The 20,400-nt window shown below is 43.8% G+C and overlaps 1 protein-coding gene across 3 annotated transcripts in view; it reads right to left on the bottom strand.

The window, feature by feature from the left end:
- Positions 1-18,689, bottom strand: part of MIER1 (MIER1 transcriptional regulator) — a 54,612-nt gene extending 35,923 nt beyond the window's left edge. For all 3 annotated transcript variants that reach the window (XM_065408954.1, XM_065408956.1, XM_065408955.1), the window contains exon 1: positions 18,610-18,689. In XM_065408954.1, coding sequence (XP_065265026.1) covers positions 18,610-18,618 — 9 coding nt within the window. In that variant the 5' untranslated portion in view covers positions 18,619-18,689. The remainder of the gene's footprint in view (positions 1-18,609) is intronic.
- Positions 18,690-20,400: the final 1,711 nt, after the last annotated feature.

Genomic DNA, 20,400 nt, shown 5'->3' with positions numbered 1-20,400 from the left:
ATTTAGACCCCATTATTTTGTATGTATAATTGGGATTATGTTTTCCAATGTGCATTACTTTGCACTCATCAACACTCAATTTCATCTGCTATTTTGTTGCCCAGTCACCAGTTTTGTGAGATCCCTTTGTAACTCTTTGCAGTCTGCTTTGGACTTATCTTGAGTAATACAGTAACGCCTCGCTTAACGTTGTAGTTATGTTCCTGAAAAATGCTACTTTAAGCGAAATGATGTTAAGCAAATCCAATTTCCCCATAAGAATTAATTTAAAGGGGGGGGGGGGGGAGACTAGGTTCCAGGGAAATTTTTTTTGCCAGATAAAAGACATATTATATATATAAATTATATATACACACACACACAAACACAGTATAAGTTTTAAACAATTTAATACTGTACACAGCAATGATGATTGTGAAGCTTGGTGGAGTCAGAGGGTGGGATATTTCCCAGGGAATGCCTTGCTGATAAATGATGAACTAACACTTAGCTGAGCCCTCAAGGGTTAACACATTGTTGTTAATGTAGCCTCACACTCTACAAGGCAGCACAAATGCAGGGAGGAGACAATAGATGCATGGCAGTGGCTCCAAACATTCCCTGCGGAAACTGAACGTGATGATAAACCCACGCTATCCCACTGGAGCGCACCACTCCCTCCACTTTCCAAAGTGCCGGGTGGTGCGTGAGTGTAAGAGAGCCACACACCATGTGTGTGAGAGAAAGAGAGAGATGCGCATTGCCCCTTTAAGTACGCTGACCCCACTCTAAGTACACTGCCTTTTAAAATACATCAGTAAGTTGAGACAGCAACTGCTGCCAGCAAGCTCCCTCCATCCTGAGTCCTGTCGTGACCCGTTCCCCCCCCCCACACACACACTCTGTGGATGGGGTACAGGAGTGGGGGGAGGAGGAACACCCTGACATCAGCACCCCTCTTCCCCCTCCCCCACCTTCTGCACAGCAAGCAGGAGGCGCCTCGGAGTGGCTCCAAGGCAGAGGGCAGGAGCAGCACATGGCAGTGTGTGTGTGTGTGTGGGGGGGACGACGACACTTGAACTGCCCAGCACTTGATAGCCTGCTAGGCGGCTGCCGCACAGGGAATTTAGGGGAGCTGATAGGGGGCTGCCAGCCCACCCTGGTTCCAAGCCCCCACCAGCTAGCTCCAACGGGCTGCTCTTCCAGCAAGCAGTGGACAAAGCAGGCGGCTGCCAAACGATGGCATTGCGCACCTTTAAATGAGCGTGTTCTCGAATAGATAAGCGACATAACAAAACAACGTTAACCGGGACGACGTTAAGTGAGGAGTTACTGTACTGTATTGGCTGCAAACTTTGCCACATCACTGTTTACCCCCTTTTCTAGATCATTTATAAATATGTTGAATAGGACTGGTCCCAATACAGATACTTGGGAGACCCCCACTATTTGCCATTTTCCATTCTGAAAATTGAACATTTATTCCTACCCTTTGTTTCCTATCTTTTAACTAGTTATTGATCCATGAGAGGACCCTTCCCTCTTATCACATGACTGCTTACTTTGCTTAAGAGCATTTGGTGAGGGACCTTGTCAAAGTCTTTCTGAAGGTTGAAGTACACTATCCCAACAGGATCACCCTTAACAACATGCTTGTTGACTCCCCTCAAAGAATTCTAGTAGATTGGTGAGGCATGATTTCCCTTTTAAAAAGCCCTGTTGACTCTTCCCCAACATGTTGTGTTCACCTATATTGGTGACAGTGTTGTTCTTTATTATAGTTTCAACCATTTTGCCTGGTGCTTAAGTTAGGCTTACTCGCTTGTAATAGCCAGGATTGCCTCTGGAGCCTTTTTTTAAAAAGTCAGCACTACATTAGCTACCCTACAGTCATCTGGTACAGAGTCTAATTTAAGTGATAGGTTACATATCTCAGTAGTTCTGCAATTTCATATCTGAGTTCCTTCAGAACACCATCTGGTCCAGGTGACATTGTTTAATTTATCAATCTGTTCCAAAACCTCCTTTACTAACACCTCAAACTGAGACAGTTCCTCAGATCCGTCACCTAAAAGAGAAAGGCTCTGAGGGCGATTCCCACACCTGAGCCAAAGCAGTGAAGACCACTGCAAAGAATTCACTTAACTTCTCTGCAACAGCCGTGTTCTCCGAGTGCTCCTTTAGCATCTCAATCGTCCAGTAGTCCCACTGACTGTTTGGCAGGCTTCCTGCTTCTGCTGTACTTCATTTTTTGCTGTTAGTTTGTGTGTATTTTGCTAGTTACTCTTTTTTTTTGGCCTGCCTAATTATATTTTTATACTTGAAATATTTCACATACAGATGGCAACTAAATTAGTAATCTACTAATATCCAAATTAAGCAATAGATTGCCACTGATTATCCATAGTGCACTGTTAGGCATCTTTTAAAACCACCTGCCCAATGTCACATAAAACACAGAGCAGAATCTCACTAATTTTCAGTTAGATACTTTAACTGGCTGGAACACAGTGTTCTCCCATCACTTTTCAGCAAGGACTTAACACAGTACGGAAAGAGGTTTCCTGTTGACTACATTACTTTTACAAAATTCAATGAACAATATTGCTTTTTATGTTTGCCTACTTTAAATCTGCAAAACTGAGCAATACACAATTGGTCCATCAATTATTGTGAATTAATTAGACCCTTGTGTACCTGCTGCAGCATGCCCTCATATTAAGAAATTCACTCTGCTTATTTTAGCTTGGTCAACAATGCTTGAAGAAATGAGTAGACAGAATTAAATTTTAGTCCATGCAAAGTAAACATGAGGGGAGGGGAAAAACTACTGAGTAAGAAAATTCCAAATAAAAGCCTCATTTTCAAGGATAAATTTCTTAGAACAGCTACAGAAGAGAGCCTGTGGTATAAATCTGAAATGGGCATATGTAGTGGCGAGTGGGAACTCTGGCTAATGCAGGTAGCAGCAAAGTCTAATTTATAATAAACAGCTCAGCTTAATTGATGCTACCTAGGGTGTTCTCAGACGCAAAGAAACTAGCCAGTTTCTTAAATTCTGTGGTGTTGCTTAAGAGTGTTGTGAACTGCAACAGAAGAATGTTTCACTGCTTGAAGGTAAAAGAGGGGATAAATAAAGAAAAGTCCAGCTACCAATAATCAACTTATGTTCTCCAAAAACAGTCTCTGCAGATCTACACTACAACATGCCATGCCTCACAAACCATGGAACCAACACAATAAGCCATGAGAGAACATGCACTGACTACAGATCAAACCTCTTCAAACTATGAAGTTCCACAACATCTACCCATCTTTAGCTCCTTTCCATTTCAGCAAAATATCTGTGTGCTGAAGACAAAAAATAAGGGCATTTCTGGGGGATCAAAGGGATGCTTAGTCTGGGCATTTAATACAAGGTTTAGGTCCCAAGAAGGATTTCTCTTTATTGGCAAAGGGTTGAGAAGCAAGGCAACTTTGTGAAATATTATGCCTCAGTGAGATGAAATTCTACCTCAGCATGCTAGAGATAGCAAGCAGACAACAGCTGTTGCTTGGATTTTTAGAGTTTGAACTTTTAGGCCCATATTAAGATCTTGCTGCAAGAAACTCAAAAACGTTGTTTTGCCCTTGCCTTGACTACATCCACAACTTTGCATTGTGCCAAATGTGTAGACTAAGCCCTTAAAAGTGCCCCGTTTGTGGAATGCTCTCTCACAGGGTGGATAAAAATCAATGTTAAAAAACCCACACACCAAAAAATGGATTTTTATTAGGATTTTTTATTTAAATTACAAGTTTCTCTTAAAAAAATAAACCTGTTTAATATAAAATCTGAATTTAATACAAAATATATTAAGGCCTAAACATATAATCTCTTATAACATTTAAATAAAAAATATGCTGAATCCATGAGAGTCTCTATAAAGAACTGAGTTAAAGGCTGCTTTTCTATATAAAGAACGAATCAGGGGGAAAACATCTAACTTTTGAGATGAAGCTTTATAAATATGGCACAGTAAGTGCATTGTATTAAGGTCTTGATCTTGTGGGAGACCTAGGACTATGCTACTGGGAACAAGAGACTGGCAATGTCATCACAGGCGTTGGAACCTGGTTTCTGACTCTAGAAAACACCATGTATCATCTCATCAGATTCATCCACTGAGCACACCTGGGTGGTCTCATACTCCTATTTTAAAGCATCTCTTTACCTGAGCTCTGATTGGCTCAATTCTCCAATTATGAATATTTTTGATTCCACTAACCATGAAAGTCACTGTCCAGCACATGGGAAAAAGAGCAGTGATCTGCCCAGTAACCACCAGCCCTTGCTTCTGGATGATTCCGGGCACTTCACGTAAATGGCCTTGCTCTGTCTCCTTGCATGGGTACATGGACAGAGATCAGAAATTAATTTCTGAACTGCCTCCCTCTGTCGCTAAACAAAAGCTACTGCAGTGCAAAAGGCATGCAGGTTACATGAGGCGAAGTCTTGGATTGTTATTTTGTTTTTCTGGGGATGGGGCAGGGGAGTTACATAACAAGGGAGAAGCATCGAAGTGTGGAACTAGAAAGGAGCATCATATTGTCAAAATAGGACCCTGTGGGAAGAAGGGACAACATTCTTGAGAGTGCAGTCTCTAGAGCAGGGGTCGGCAACCTTTCAGAAATGGTGTGCCGAGTTTTCATTTATTCACTCTAATTTAAGGTTTTGCATGCCAGTAATACATTTTAACATTTTTAGAAGGTCTCTTTCTATAAGTCTATAAAATATAACTAAACTAGTGTTGTATGTAAAGTAAATAAGGTTTTTAGAATGTTTAAGAAGCTTCATTTAAAATTAAATTAAAATGCAGAGCCTCCTGGACCGGTGCCCAGGACCCAGGCAGTGTGAGTGCCACTGAAAATCAGCTCACATGCCGCCTTCGGCACATGTGCCATAGGTTGCCTACCCCTGCTCTAGAGTGTTGATTTCAACACCTGGGAACTGCAGGAAAACTGGCTGCATATCGTAAAAACGACCCTACCTAGGAATATTTTCAAGAAATTCTTGTACCTCTGTGTAAAATAAGGAACACGCACCAAACATAAACAGTGGAACAAACAGATGGAAGGCCTCGCTGTCAGAATGAAACAACATTATGAAAAATACTCATCAGAAGGCAATGACTGAAGATGATGTGCACATGTCTGAACAATCTGGACCAACTGATTAGTAAACTTATATTTGCACCATTTTTATGGACTGCCTATCATGTCTTACTATGGTAGTCTTCATGGGTGGAGCAATATACACAATGATCCAGTAACATGTGCTTGTGTGACAACAGATGAAGGGGCTGTCTGTCTCACAGAAACAAACAATGCATCAGGAAATGACCATACAGCAGAACACTTAAAAGTAACAGCAGTAAAAGCTATAACAAACTGTGGAAAAAAATTCAAGTGTCAAGTGTGCAGCTTTGTCACAGTCAATGCTGCAAATATAGCAAAGATGAGCAGAAATTTAGAAGATGATGGGAACCTGAAATTTGACAAATGGGTGCAGTGCTCATTTGAGGCATCTTTTACCCAAAGACTAAAGTACAACTCCAGGAACACAGGAAAAATGTTGCTGAAATTACAAAATACTTCCCTAACTAGTTATTTGTTTCAGCTTCACTGAAGAGAGCAGGAGAAGCTAAACTAATTCTCCCCCAAGATCCATGAAGGAAGCCAGTGACTGACTGTTTCAAGCTATTTATTAAGAACTAGCCTACTCTGATGACAATTTGTGAAGAAAAAATAGATGGTACTATCACAGCTAATGTAGTCAACATCCGACTATGGGGAAAATGTAGTAGCAGGTATAAAGACAGATAGATACAATGGTGGGCGCTTAGGACTAAACTACTCTATTCAGGTGCTAACATCTGGGACAACCAGTGAGCTGCATCCTTACAAAACCAGTTTAGCTGACTCATCTGAAGGAAGGAGCAGTAGAAAATTAACCAAAAGACAGAATAAAGGAAGTCGGGGTGGGGGTGTAGAGAAAGAAGGTGGGGATTAACAGCAAGCCAGATAGGAAGAGGTGATGTGGTACAGAAGAGAGCAAGGTCACCCAGCATGTAGCAACCTCATAGAATATCAGGGTTGGAAGGGACCTCAGGAGGCATCTAGTCCAACCCCCTGCTCAAAGCAGGACCAATCCCCAACTAAATCATTCCAGCCAGGGCTTTGTCAAGCCTGACCTTAAAAACCTCTAAGGAAGGAGATTCCACCACCTCCCTAGGTAACCCATTCCAGTGCTTCACCACCCTCCTAGTGAAAAAGTTTTTCCTAATATCCAACCTAAACCTCCCCCACTGCAACTTGAGACCATTACTCCTTGTTCTGTCATCTGCTACCACTGAGAACAGTCTAGATCCATCCTCTTTGGAACCCCCTTTCAGGTAGTTAAAAACAGCTATCAAATCCCCCCTCATTCTTCTCTTCTGCAGACTAAACAATCCTAGTTCCCTCAGCCTCTCCTCATAAATCATGTGCTCCAGCCCCCTAATCATTTTTGTTGCCATCCACTGGACTCTTTCCAATTTTTCCACATCCTTCTTGTAATGTGAAGCCCAAAACTGGACACAGTACTCCAGGTGAGGCCTCACCAATGTCCAATAGAGAGGAATGATCATGTCCCACGATCTGCTGGCAATGCCCCTACTTATACAGCCCAAAATACCGTTAGCCTTCTTGGCAACAAGGGCACACTGTTGACTCATATCCAGCTTCGCGTCCACTGTAAACCTTAGGTCCTTTTCTGCAGAACTGCTGCCTACCCATTCGGTCCCTAGTCTGTAGCAGTGCATGGGATTCTTCCGTCCTAAGTGCAGGACTCTGCACTTGTCCTTGTTGAACCTCATCAGATTTCTTTTGGCCCAATCCTCTAATTTATCTAGGTCCCTCTGTATGTTATCCCCACCCTCCAGCGTATCTACCACTCCTCCCAGTTTAGTGTCATCTGCAAATTTGCTGAGGGTGCAGCCCACACCATCCTCCAGATCATTAATGAAGATATTGAACAAAACAAAACAGGACCGACCCTTGGGGCACCCTGCTTGATACCGGCTGCCAACTAGACATGGAGCCATTGATCACTACCCGTTGAGCCCAACGATCTAGCCAGATTTCTATCCACCTTAAAGTCCATTCATCCAGCCCATACTTCTTTAACTTGCTGGCAAGAATACTGTGGGAGACCGTATCAAAAGCTTTGCTAAAGTCAAAGAATAACACATCCACTGCTTTCCCCTCATCCACAGAGCCAGTTATCTCGTCATAGAAAGCAATTAGGTTAGTCAGGCATGACTTGCCCTTGGTGAATCCATGCTGACTGTTCCTGATCACTTTCCTCTCCTCTAAGTGCTTCAGAATTGATTCCTTGAGGACCTGCTCCATAATTTTTCTAGGGAGTGAGGTGAGGCTGACTGGCCTGTAGTTCCCTGGATCCTCCTCCTTCCCTTTTTTAAAGATGGGCACTACATTAGCCTTTTTCCAGTCATCCGGGACCTCCTTGGATCGCCATGAGTTTTCAAAGATAATGGCCAATGGTTCTGCAATCACATCCACCAACTCCTTTAGCACCCCCGGATGCAGTGCATCCGGCCCCATGGATTTGTGCTCATCCAGCTTTTCTAAATAGTCCTGAACCACTTCTTTCTCCACACAGGGCTGGTCACCTCCTCCCCATGCTGTGGGGACACGGGGCAGAGGGACTCAGTTTACTTTCCAGAGCACAGATAGCCCCATGGACTCTGGACAACAAAAAGGACTCAGACCCCAGTCCAAAGAATATCCTAGTGTGATAAGGAAACGACAGGAACATGCATTTAGAATTTATTGTTTTATATGACCTGTACTCTTCTGTGCTTTACATGATCAAGAGAGCATAAGTGTGTTAGACTGTGCAAAGCATGAGTGTGTATTATCGGCTCTGTGCTTCTGAAACAGCTAAACTGTAAACCAGAAGCACCACACCTTTAAGATGGAGTTCTGGGACAAGGTGTGTGCAAATAAGTGGTATCTTGGGGGTCAGCGCTGGTCCTGGAGACCTAGGGCAGGTGGGCTGACGAGTCAGTGCCCAGGAAATGTGCCAGGGAGGCCAATGGAGGGAACAGTGCTGCGGAGGCTCCAGAAGCTTAGAACACCCAGGAATTCAGCAGCAGAGGCTTGGATTCCCCTCACAGCAGACCTAGTTGGTGTCTATGAAGAGACACTTGCTAGGATCTGTGACAAGTATATCTTGGTTGATCAGGATAGGAGTTAGAGCTCCTGCGCAGGGGTGGGCAAACTTTTTGGCCTGAGGGCCACATCTGGGGAAATTGTATGCAGGGCCCTGAATGTAGGGCTGGGGTAGGGGGTTGGGGTGCGGGAGGGAGTATGGTGTGCAGGAAGGGGCTCAGGGCAAGGGGTGTGGAGTGCAGGAGGGGGCTCAGGGCAGGGGTGCAGGAGGGGTGTGGAGTGTACGAGGGGACTCAGGGCAGGGGGTTGGAGTGCAGGAGGGGTGCGGCAGGGGGTTGGGGTGCGGGCTCCGGCCCCGCTTACCTATAGCAGCTCCGGGGTGGCAGCGTTGCACAGCGGGGCTAAGACACGCTCTCTGCCTGCCCTGGCCCCACTCCTGGAAGCGGCCGGCACTATGTCCCTGCAGCCCCTGGGGGAAGGCGGGGTGGGTGCAGAGGGCTCAGCGTGCTGCCCTCGCCTGCAGGTACCTCCCCCAAAGCTCCCATTGGCCGCTGTTCCCTGTTCCTGGCCAATAGGAGCTGCGGGGGGCGGTGCCTGCAGCGCACAGAGCCCTCTGCCCCCTCCCCATCTACCCCCCCGGGGCCGCAGGGACATGGTGCCGGTTGCTTCCGGGAGCGGCATGGGGCCCACAGCGCCACAGGGGTGGCAATCCTGCGGGCCAGATCCAAAGCCCTGACGGGTCAGGTCCAGCCCATGGGCCGTAATTTGCCCACACCTATCCTAGAGCATATCTGATTGCTCTAAGCTTGAACCAACTGGTAGTGTTTTGAAGCTCTGTTCTTACATTATCTTGGATGAAACTGTCCCTAAATGAGCTTCCCCGTTCTTGAAGCTGGTATAGATGGTCTTCACCAATGCTCTCAGATTCAGACAGTGTGACCCTCTGAATACCTGCTTTCTTTTAGCCCCTAGAGAGGGACTGTCAATACTCCTCTGGCACTAGGACCAGCAAGGACAAGGATGATGGGTCCTGGGCTCCCAGGAAAATAAACTGCTAGAGAGAGGATACATGTGGAACTTCACAACAGCATGATGGTGCAAGAGACCACCATCCTGATCAGAGATAAAGCCCTAATAAATGTGACTGAAGAATCGATTACACTATTGTTGTCACAACCAGCTTCTGAATCCCATCCTCTTGTAGAAAAAAAACTTCCATGGAGATTGGTATCTACAACTTCTCATAAATAATATAAACCATATGAGTAATTCAGCTCTTGATGGGATTGACAAATCTGAGTTGTTTCAGAAGAGAATCTGGGCTGTGCCAAAACTGCTCGGGAGCTTTCGCCAGGAAGGGTGCTCTGACGAGCAAGTCATCACAGAATGGGTATACATACATCCTTTTCTGCCCGAGGAAAAACACAACATTATCTAGCATTTTGGTAGGGCAAATAGTAAGGCAACATACTAGCAACATTGTCAGCCACATGTGAAGCTGAGATCTTCCTGTGTGGTTTCATATAATAATTAGGCTTGGAAGGATTAGATTTTTATAAGTAAGTGTCCGTAAACATTGATTTCACACAAACCAACACAAAATATTTGCACTGATCATCAAAAATGTGTAGACTGGCAAAGCAAGAAAAATGCTGCTGGAGAACATTAGAGTTTGATTTAAGGATATTTACTTTGGATATTTTGACATGTGATGTTGACAATTTGTGTTTTAACAGTTGTTTTAATGTTTTGAATCTCAACACTTACTGTCATTAATTATCTCGCCCCCACACAGTTTATTGCAATAATGAAAAATCAATAGAATAAAATGCTTAAAATCAATATTATCCATCAAAATTACAAAAAAATTGATTTCTGCCAAGCCTAATAATTATCTACACATTATTATTATTTATTGTTGAGCTGAAGAACACCTGACAATAGAAAAATCTCCTTTGGAAATTGCTGCTATGGTGGAATAAAAGGTCTCAATCCTGAACTGTGACTTTGAGAAGAATCTATTCAAGAACTTCAGGTTGAGCACCCATCTATCTTTGAAAAACCTGAACACTAGAAAGAGGATGAAGTGGAATCTTAAGCCTTCTTGTTCCCTGAAAACTCAATTACCCAAATTAGAAGATGATATATTGCAGTCTTCATACTCTGTTATTTCAATTGGTTAAAGGAAGAAGAGGATGTCAATGTAGGCTTATGAACTGGCAAATATAAATATAACCACCTTTAAAGGAAAGGCTTCAGACAGATTATAAGACAAACACTAGAGAGAAACTTGGTAAGTTGCAAAGGCTGCTAAATTTGCTTTATGGGTAGAACAGTACAGAATATCTTAATCAAAGATAAAAATTTAAAAAAGAGGAACCGGGAAGTTTGTAAAGAACCATCCAGAATATCCATCTACTCCATTTCAAAATGGAAGCTGGGCAGTCTTATAAAATTGCAACATGATGTTTTTAACTGCCAAATCAGTATTCAATAGTCTCCCTTGCTAAAACATCAGATTCATGGCTGCTAGGTGAAAGGACTCAAAACACAGATGCAGGATTTGATCTATCCTCAGAAAAAGATTATCAGAACCCAAGAGTAAGAAGAACAGCAGCTCTCAAGACAAAGTTAATAAGTGTGAGTGGCAGACATTATGAGTCCATGCTGGAGCTGTGAGTTAGTCAGGCTCCATGTTCCTGGATTTTACACTAGTTTCATTTTCTACCTACAGATCTTAAAGACGACAAACAGAAGGCTCTTTTCCAAAGTAAGAAGATTGTCATTGTCCTGGATCTCAGTCCAAGCAAAACTTTAGACATCTGGCATCATCCTTGGTAGTAAAACTACGCATCTACAGATGATTCCAGCTGGAAAAGATTGTGTCTGTTACCATGCTGTTTAAATACCATAAGAACCAAAAGTCCATCTAGCCAACAGTGACCAATGCCAGGTGCCCCAGAGGGAATGAACGTAACAGTAACCATCAAGTGATCCATCCCTTGTCACCTATTCCCAGCTTCTGGCAAACAGAGGGTTTTATTCAAGAGAGGGAACTTTTCCATGCAATCTATTCTTTCTTGGTTTCCAGAAGCTGTGGGTTAGCAAATGGCCCAGTTAGGCACGGCATCCTAAACTGAATGTATCCATACTTACTATAAGAGATACAGATTTCTGAAATGAATGACACCCAAGACTCCAACGGCTTACAGGAGATGCAAAAAAACACACTGCGTTTATCCAAAATGGGATGCACACAAAATTCAGCTAAGGTTGAAGAAGCCAGAGGTGCAGTCTTTAGAACACTAAGGCCAAAGAAGGCAGCCATTTTTCAAGAAAAACAGGCCTATTCCTATCAGTTGAAATCTTGCCAGTTTCACTGCTTTCTGAAACACAAAGAGAAGTGCTTCTAAAAAAGAAATACTAAAGCTCTTCTACAGTCCAGAGTGACTATTGCAAGTGTTACTCCAGGGGGAAATTCTGTGCCAAAACAAACATAATATTTTAAAATTCTGCATATTTCTCAAACCAACCCAATATAATCATACCAGTTTCAATTATTTTGGTAATTTATTTCAAAATACCTGTTAGCAACTATGTCTATAACAATACAGACAACAAAAAAGATTCAGGAAATGTTTTTTTGATCAGATTCTTTACTAGGCATATTAATACAGAATTCTGAATAATAATAATTTAAATTACAATACAGAAATGTATTTCCCACACCCCTCAGATGCAGTGCAAAGGCTTGGGGGAGTAGGGTTATCAGAAGAGCTGAGGGAGGGGGACGTGGTTGCTAGGAAGGAACCAGAGTGTCAAATCGGAAAGGCTGTTGGGTGGGAGAAGTATGGAACAGGTGTTTTTCTGGGCGGGGAGGAATTGTTAGGGAGCCTCCACCATACAGATGCTGGCTGACCCCTAGCTTCTCTCAGTCAGGCACATTGCCCGTCCCCTTGTGTCCTTGCACCCCACTCAGCCACCCCTCCTCCCCATGTGTCCCTGCACCCTCTCCCCCTGTCCCCATGCTGATATGGGACCTCATACTGAAAGAAATCTTTACTGAACCCTCTATTCTGGCTTTCAAACAATCCCCCAACCTCATCAGAAACAAGCTCCCCACAGAACAGGTCACACCTTTCCTCCTAATTACTGGAGGGGTGTTAACAGGCCACTTCAGCTTGAATGGTCCCTTGAAACGTGTTAACTACTTATGATAAACAATTATGATAAACAATATTTAGCTGCGACACTAAGGCTACATCTACACTAGAAACTTCAAAGTGCTTTGAAGCGTGAGTGTGGTCACGCGTGAGTGCTGGGAGAGAGCTCTCCCAGGGCTCCTGGTAATCCACCTCCATAAGGGGAATAGCTCCGAGCACTCGGAGCCTGTCCACACTAGCCCTTTGAAACGCTCAAACGTACTGCGCTCAGGTGGGTGATTTTTCATACCGCTGAGCCAGCAAGTTAGAGCGCTATAAAACGTAAGTGTAGACATGCTCTAAATTTTCCAGATCTGAAGAGCTCTATGTAAGCGCAAAAACTTGTCTCTCTCATCAACAGAAGTTGGTTCAATTAAAGGTATACCTCACCCACCTTGTCTCTCTCATATCCTGGGATCAATATGGCTACAACAACACTGCATACGATAATGAAGTTTATTTTTTTTTTCCTTGCAAAATGTCAGTAACAAGTACACTTTCCTTTATCACTTCATTCGTCGTCATGGAATAAAATCACTGTTTTATGGACTTATTCCAGGTGTGTCCATACCCAAATATATGATCATCAAACAGGTTGCACATCAAAGTTTTGAATGTATAGCAGCTTTTCATCCATTTATTTTACTAATGTTATATTTAGTTAGTTCACCCATGACTAAATTGCTGACACCTCAGAGATGGAATGCAGGAGCCATTTAACAGGCTACAGCAGTACTACATATCTACGGTACTTGGTGCAGGAAGTTAACAACAACTTAATTGGTGACTTGGAGGAAGCAACCAGCTGAAATGGCCGACATACCCTTTGCTTAAGATGGTGTGCCTTCCTTTTGTTACTTGGATATACAAACTGCAGTCTTGTTAGAACCCTTGTGCATTACTGTCTATTCAGGTAATGGCAGTGTTCAAGAACATTTACCCCCACTTGTGTTTGGCAAGAAGGTTGAACATTTGCTGGATTTGTACCTCCAGGCTGGTGTAAGATTACTACTTGGGTCTACATCTGAACTCCACTTGGAAATTTCAGCTAAGACAAAAAATGGATGCCCACTGAAGAATTTTACACACAGTACTCTGACGCTTGGGACTGATTTGGCTTCCTTGTCACCGCCAGATGAAATTTAAGGTGTTTGTCTCAGTTTATGAAGTCTTGTTATTTGGTTACCAGATATTTAAGAGACCACTTCTTCTCCCAGAAAGCTGAGGTCAGTTAGGATACTTGAGCTTGTACATCAGGGGCTGGATGCAGCACACTCAGTAGAGGGCCCTTGATTACATAATTTCCTTTGATCAGATACAGCCCAACTTTGATGACTTTCAAAGACTATCCATTTACTTAGGCTGTTTCTGAGGAAAGGGTTAGGTAAGATTTTGTTCAGTTTATCAGTTATCAAATTTTAAAATGCTGTGTTATATTTATTGTAAGTTTTCCAAGATAAGTTAATGGGCACAAATTCAAACTGAACAAACCAATCTGGTTGCAACTACTTAGGAATTTAGATAAGCAGAAACTAATTACCCACACTTGGTCATGACACCTCACTTTTGTAAAAGTGTGATGAAGAATTTGATGATCACAGTTGGTCAGAACCTCTGCTTTACGTCTCATCTGAAGCACAAGCCTTCAACAGCACAATATCCCAGAACACCATGCTGAGTAATTAATTCAGTTTTCATTTGAAGACTGACTTGACTGAAGTTTCCTGTATCATCCTGTGATTCCTTGGAAGTCTCCCACCTTCATACTGTTCAGGCCCATCCCTCCTCAACTTGTGAAATCCGAAGACCTCATAGCCAGAGGTGATATGATTGTAAAAAACACAAGTGACAATACTACTATATTTCATATAGCATATTGTGTTACTGTTAATTAGAACCCTCTCCCCTCCATGGAAGACAAAATGCTTCACAGAATTACATTATACAGAGTTAGGCGGCATAAGCAGGGGGAAAAGCATGTATTCAACTGAGACTTAAAATAGATGGGAAACACATATAGGAAGGCAGTTCCAGATGCCAAGTGCTGCAAAGGTGACGGTTCTCATCGCACCATTAATGCGGGGGTGAGGGGGAAAAGGAGGGGCACATCAATGAGAAAGCATACTGTCTTAAAAGCTGTGGTATTTAATATGGGCTGGCTTATGTTCTTTTTTAGCTAAGGAAACTGCACACGTATAATTACACTTGGACACAACTGCATCACTTTCTCCACAGCCTATGTACTAAACTAGAATTCTGATTAACAACTGCATACCTATTTTTAAACCTTAAATACTCAAAATGTGGATACCCAATCAAAATAAAACCTTTTGTAAAACATATATATGTAAAATGTTAACAGCGAGACTGTCCCCTTCCAGCCTGTGTCAGCCCCTTTTCCCATATTAAAAAGGTAGAACCGCAAAGGGGTATTAATTTCTCTTCAAAAGCTTATAATCAGGGAAAGTGAATTAAATTGCATATATACCATTACTGAATGAATGTACAGTACAACCTCAGAGTTATGAACTGACCAGTCAAACACACCCCTCATTTGGAACCGAAAGTACACAATCAGGCAGCAGCAGAGACCAAAAATCAAATACAGCACAGTACTGTGTTAAACTACTAAAAAAATAAAGGGAAAGCAGCATTTTTCTTCAGCATAAAGTTTCAAAGCTGTATTAAGTCAATGTTCAGCTATAAATTTTTGAAAGAACAATGTTTTGTTCAGAGTTATGAACATTTCAGAGTTATAAACAACCTCCATGCCTGAGGTACTCGTAACTCTGAGGTTCTACTGTATATGCCAAATGTTTCTTCAAATCAACTGCTCTTAGAGTTAATACTACTTCTCTATCTCAAAGAAAGCTGGAAGGCTAAATTCACTAAAATTTGTCAGGTGCTCCGATATCACAGAAATGCCTATAAATTAAATAAATATAGTCATTAGTAATTAAAACCAAACAATATAAAAAAAGGAACATTCAAACCAGTATTAACTTAAAAAAAAAAAGTTTCACTTTTGCAGATAAAAATCAGTTTCATTTTCTAGTCCCATTTACTAGCATAATGGGGTATGAGTTCCCGTCAACTAACTATTTCAAGCCCAACGTTCCATTAAATTAAAAATAATCCACAAAGTCTTTTCATTTTCATATTATATTTGTTCAGCATTTTAAGTCTATAATTTTGGTCTTAAAAAGCTAGCTGTTTGTATCTTGAACACAACAGTTTATGATACTTCCTCACTTAAAGTATGTCTACACTGCAGCTGGAAGCTTGCTTCCCAGAGCACAGACAGATCACAGAAATGCACTAGCTCTGCTTAAGCTAGTGTGCAAAAAACAGCAGTGTAGCCTTGGGTAGTCCAGGCAGCAGTTTGGGCTAGCCATCTGATACAAACCCACCATGACTCCCCAGGTACACACCTGAGTTGCTACCTGTGCTACCCCTGGCTACACAGCTATTTTTAGCACACTAGCTCAAGCAGAGCTAGTACATCTGTCTATCCGCTCTGGAAAGCGCATTCCCCACTGCAGTCAGCACTGAATTCACAGCCTGGGGAAGAGAGGGATAATGTAGCTTTAAGACACCTTTGAGCCCTTCTGATCCTCAGCTTTTTCCTGGCCCCTGGTGTAATTTAGACAGCCCTCAGGGCCTAAGTTATTAGCAACCCTTCTCCACAGTGCTGCTTGATGTGACCCCCATTTAGACAAATTTAGTCTAAACTTCCAATCTGAAGTCAAACAAAATCTCTCAATACTGTTCCTATACAATCTGACATTCTCCCAGAAGTGTAAAAATTGCCCTTTCAGACCCAGTGCTTCCCAACCCTGATATAACCTTCCATCCTTGCTCCCAGTACACCTGCTACCACCACCTCCAAAGACAGCATTACAGCAGCATCTTCCTCAGCTCCTGCACCACAGAAATCTTTCTACAGCCTGATCCAGGGATTCTGGAGCCCCTTTATGCTGCTCTAGCACTATAACATGTCATCAAAGGGTCAGAGTGAGGATGAGGATCTCCATCTAAGTCCACATTCCTAGAAACAAAGTTTTAAAATAAAGCTCTCTGAAGTTCTCCTGTGGCCTCTGAACAGTTTTTCTTTTATCCATTAGCAAAATATCAAGCCCAACAGAATATAAGTATAGCTCCAGAACAAGGCACATTAATACGAAATTAAAAAAAAAAAATCATGTTTCACCAGCTTCACCAAGATGGCTTTCTACAGCTCTATCTGTATGCACTCTGCAACAGAAGTCCCATAGCACTGAGAATTGTATAATCTGTTACAATGCGAATATACATGGAAAATACAGTATAGAAAACTTATGCAGAAAGTACCAGTTACTGGCTCCTGCAACAACATGGTGAACTTGAGTTCACACCAGTGTAGTATGCAAAAGATTTCAGAACTAACACCAGTATTTAATTGACAAAATGTGCAAGCAATTAGTGAGACTTTAACACACAGATCCCACATGCTGTTATGTCCAAAACATCAAGTGTCCCTACATCTCTGTGGCCTTGAAGATATGAGAGGGAAGGGGAGTTACATACTTGAATTTATTGCAGGTTATGAAAATACTGAGGGAGGAGATCTGTGACTCTCATTGACCCCCCCCCCACCCCAAAGATATTGAGAGAAAAAATTAAGGTGTTTATTTCCCAACTGTGGTGACACTGAGGATATGATAAACATATTGAGCACCTTATAGTACAGACTTCTGCAGCAGGAAGGGGTCTGAATGCCAAATCAAGATCTTCATGGGGCAGGGGAGGGGAAGAAGGAATACACACTGAAAAAAGGTTTCAGGGGGTAGCCGTGTTAGTCTGTATCAGTAAAAACAATGAGGAGTTCTTGTGGCACCTCAGATACATGGAGTGGAAAATACAGTAAGCACAGCAACTCCCATCTTTTCATGTGCTGTACATTTATACCTGCTTACTGTATTTTCCACTCCATGCATCGGATGAAGTGGGTTACAGCCCACGAAAGCTTATGCCCAAATAAATCTGTTAGTCTCTAAGGTGCCACAAGAACTCCTCATTGTTTTTACACTGAAAAAAGAAAACTCTCCCCAAGTCAAAATAAGAGGAGGGATGAAAAAGAGGTTTCATAACTCATAGTTTAAAAAAGGATAACAGATCTGATAAATAGTCTACTCTAAAGATGGAGGGGGCTCACTGAGTTGATTAAACTGCAAGACAGTTGTTTCTAAAGACACTCTCCCTTTACAGAAGAATGGCTTTACTGTATGAATTGCAAATGAACATTTCCAATATCATTCACTAAAATGGTTCTACCAGCATATTAGTTGAAACTTCCAATTCCAAGTCAAAGAAAATCTCAGCAACATTTCTACTGCCTCTGTCCAGAACATGAAATGAGCAATTCCCCAAGAAAGGTAAAATATTGTCCTTTCATATCCTGTCAGAAGAGGCAAATCCCTGCCACACAAACCTCAAGTGAGCCTTTTTACATCCCATCATACACGACCCACAAAACAGAAGAACTATAGATAGCTCTTCCCCATTCTCCCCACTTGGAGACCCCAGAGTAAGGGGGAGCTCTTCCTTCTTTCCCCACCAGGAAAAGCAGTGCCTCTCTCCAGGCACAGAAGCTACCCACCCACGCCCGGCCATAGGAATAAACCACCTAACCCCAGGTTGGCTGCTTCCACTCCTGCCATAAGAGTAACAGCCCTCACGCAGCATCCCCACCCCAAGGCTTACTGGCTGCCTCCCCACCTCCCTAATGGTAGGCGCCCCCCGTGGCGGGTCGCGCTCCCCCCGCCCAGTGGCGGGCCGCGCCCCCCCCTACTCCCCCCCCCTGTGGCGGGCCGCGCCCCCCCTACTCCCCCCCCCCTGTGGCGGGCCGCGCCCCCCCGCTCCCATAGGGGGGTGCCCCTACTCCCCCGCCCCGTGGCGGGCCGCGCCCCCCTTCCCATAGGGGTGGCGCCCCTGCCCCCGCGGTATCACCCCGGGGCAGCAAGGGGCGCGCCCCTAAACTCACCAAGCACAACCCCCCTGTCCCGACGTAGGACCCCCCGCCACCAGGGGCGGGGCCCTGTCCCGGGCAGAGGCCCACGAGGGAGATACAGGGCGGCCTCAGCTCCCAGGTAACTAACTTGTGGGAAGCTCCTCTCGGCCGCAGCCCCGCGCAACAAGTTCCCGGCCAGCCCCCGCCCCAGAGCCGGGCTCTTACCTCCGCCATGTTCACTGGGCGGGCGGGACAGGGAGTAGGGAGGGTCACATCGCCGCCGCGGCGAAGGAAGCGGCACCGGCGGCGGCGGGTCACGGTCTGTGCGGCGGCCGGGGAGGGGGGCCGCCTGGGGCAAAGACACCAACGTCACTGCGTACAGGCGGCGGGCGCGCCCCCGACAGCACCCAGTGCACGCTCCAGGCCGGGCCCGCGCGCTCCCAAGACGTACAGCACACAGCTGACGTAGAGAACAGAAAGCCCCGCCCTATCAGGTTCTACTCGCCAGCAAATAGGGAAATCCTTCTTCCCCCATCCATCGGTGCAGGCCGCGGGCCGTCAGAGCCCCTCTTACGTCTAGTCACGAGCGTGCGAAGGCCGCTCCGGCTGGCATATGGTGCCGGACCCCCATGTCACTAGCTAGCAGCACCTCTCCCCCTCCCAGTGTCACTCACGAGTCTAGCAAAAGAGCTGGTCCCTCTACTGCACTCGCAAATGGTGGTATCAGTCACCTACAAACAGGGTTCACTTGAATAACCAGCATAAGTACTCTCCCTTCCCCTGTGCAAATCACCAGCTCGTATACATCCCACCCCACCCCGTGCAAATCAAGACACCGGGACAAACAGTACTCACCTTCCCCCAAGCAATGTAAATCACCTGCACACATACTTCCCCTTCCCCCTCTCCCTTCCCAGTGAAATCAATAGCACACATTCACCTCCCATACAAATCACCAGCACACATACACTCCCGATGCAAATCACCAACCAGCAAACGGGGTTCATGCTAGTCTAAATCACCAGCAAATTATTATTTACAGTATCAGTACTGCCAACATCAAGCATTCAAAAATCATGAGACAGGTCCCAAACAATCATGCAATCGGCTTAAAAATTAGATTTAAAATACATATATTTCGAATTTAGGGACTTTTTTTGCCTTCGGTTTCTCTGTCTTTAAGATGCACTCATTTCATGTTTTTAAGCCTTTTCTACAACCACGAGGACCAGAAACTTGCTTTACAAAAAGGAAAAACCAAATCTGAGAGTCTCATGTAATAACATGACTCCAGGAGCTAGGGCTATAAGTAAAGTATCATAATACCTGTGATACAACCACAACCATTGTCAGCACTGTGTAGTGTCTACAGCAGGGGTCGGCAACCTTTCAGAAGGGGTGTGCCGAGTCTTCATTTATTCACTCTAATTTAAGGTTTCGCGTGCCAGTCATACATTTTAACGTTTTTAGAAGGTCTCTTTCTATAAGTCTATAATATATAACTAAACTAGTGTTGTATGTAAAGTAAATAAGGTTTTTAAAATGTTTAAGAAGCTTCATTTAAAATTAAATTAAAATGCGGAGCCCCCCGGACCAGTGGCCAGGACCCGGGCAGTGTGAGTGCCACTGAAAATCAGCTCGCGTGCCGCCTTTGGCACGCGTGCCATAGGTTGCCTACCCCTGGTCTACAGACACCAATCCTGACTGAGGCGTCATTGTGCTAGGCACTGTACAAACATGTAGTAAGAGACAGTCCATTATCCAAAGAATTTACCATCTAAACAGCTAAAACAGAAAAAGGGTGAGAGCGGTCTCCTCTCCCTAGTGTAAGGCTCCAGTAAATAGAGTCTCACCGGGTACAAGTCCAAAGGATGTGCATCTGTCTTAAATTGCAACAGCTAAGTTTTGTTTACTTTTGTAATGAATTAAGACAAAGGACAACAGAAGCATAATAACTTGCTTTAATTTAGGACAATCAATTTTTTAAAAAATGTCTAAATAGATGTCAGACTCAAA

The sequence above is a fragment of the Emys orbicularis genome, chromosome 8, assembly GCF_028017835.1.
Source record: "Emys orbicularis isolate rEmyOrb1 chromosome 8, rEmyOrb1.hap1, whole genome shotgun sequence".
Taxonomy (NCBI): domain Eukaryota; kingdom Metazoa; phylum Chordata; order Testudines; family Emydidae; genus Emys; species Emys orbicularis.
The sequence above is the reverse complement of the archived record's forward strand: the minus strand, read 5'-3'. Positions and strand labels throughout refer to the sequence as shown.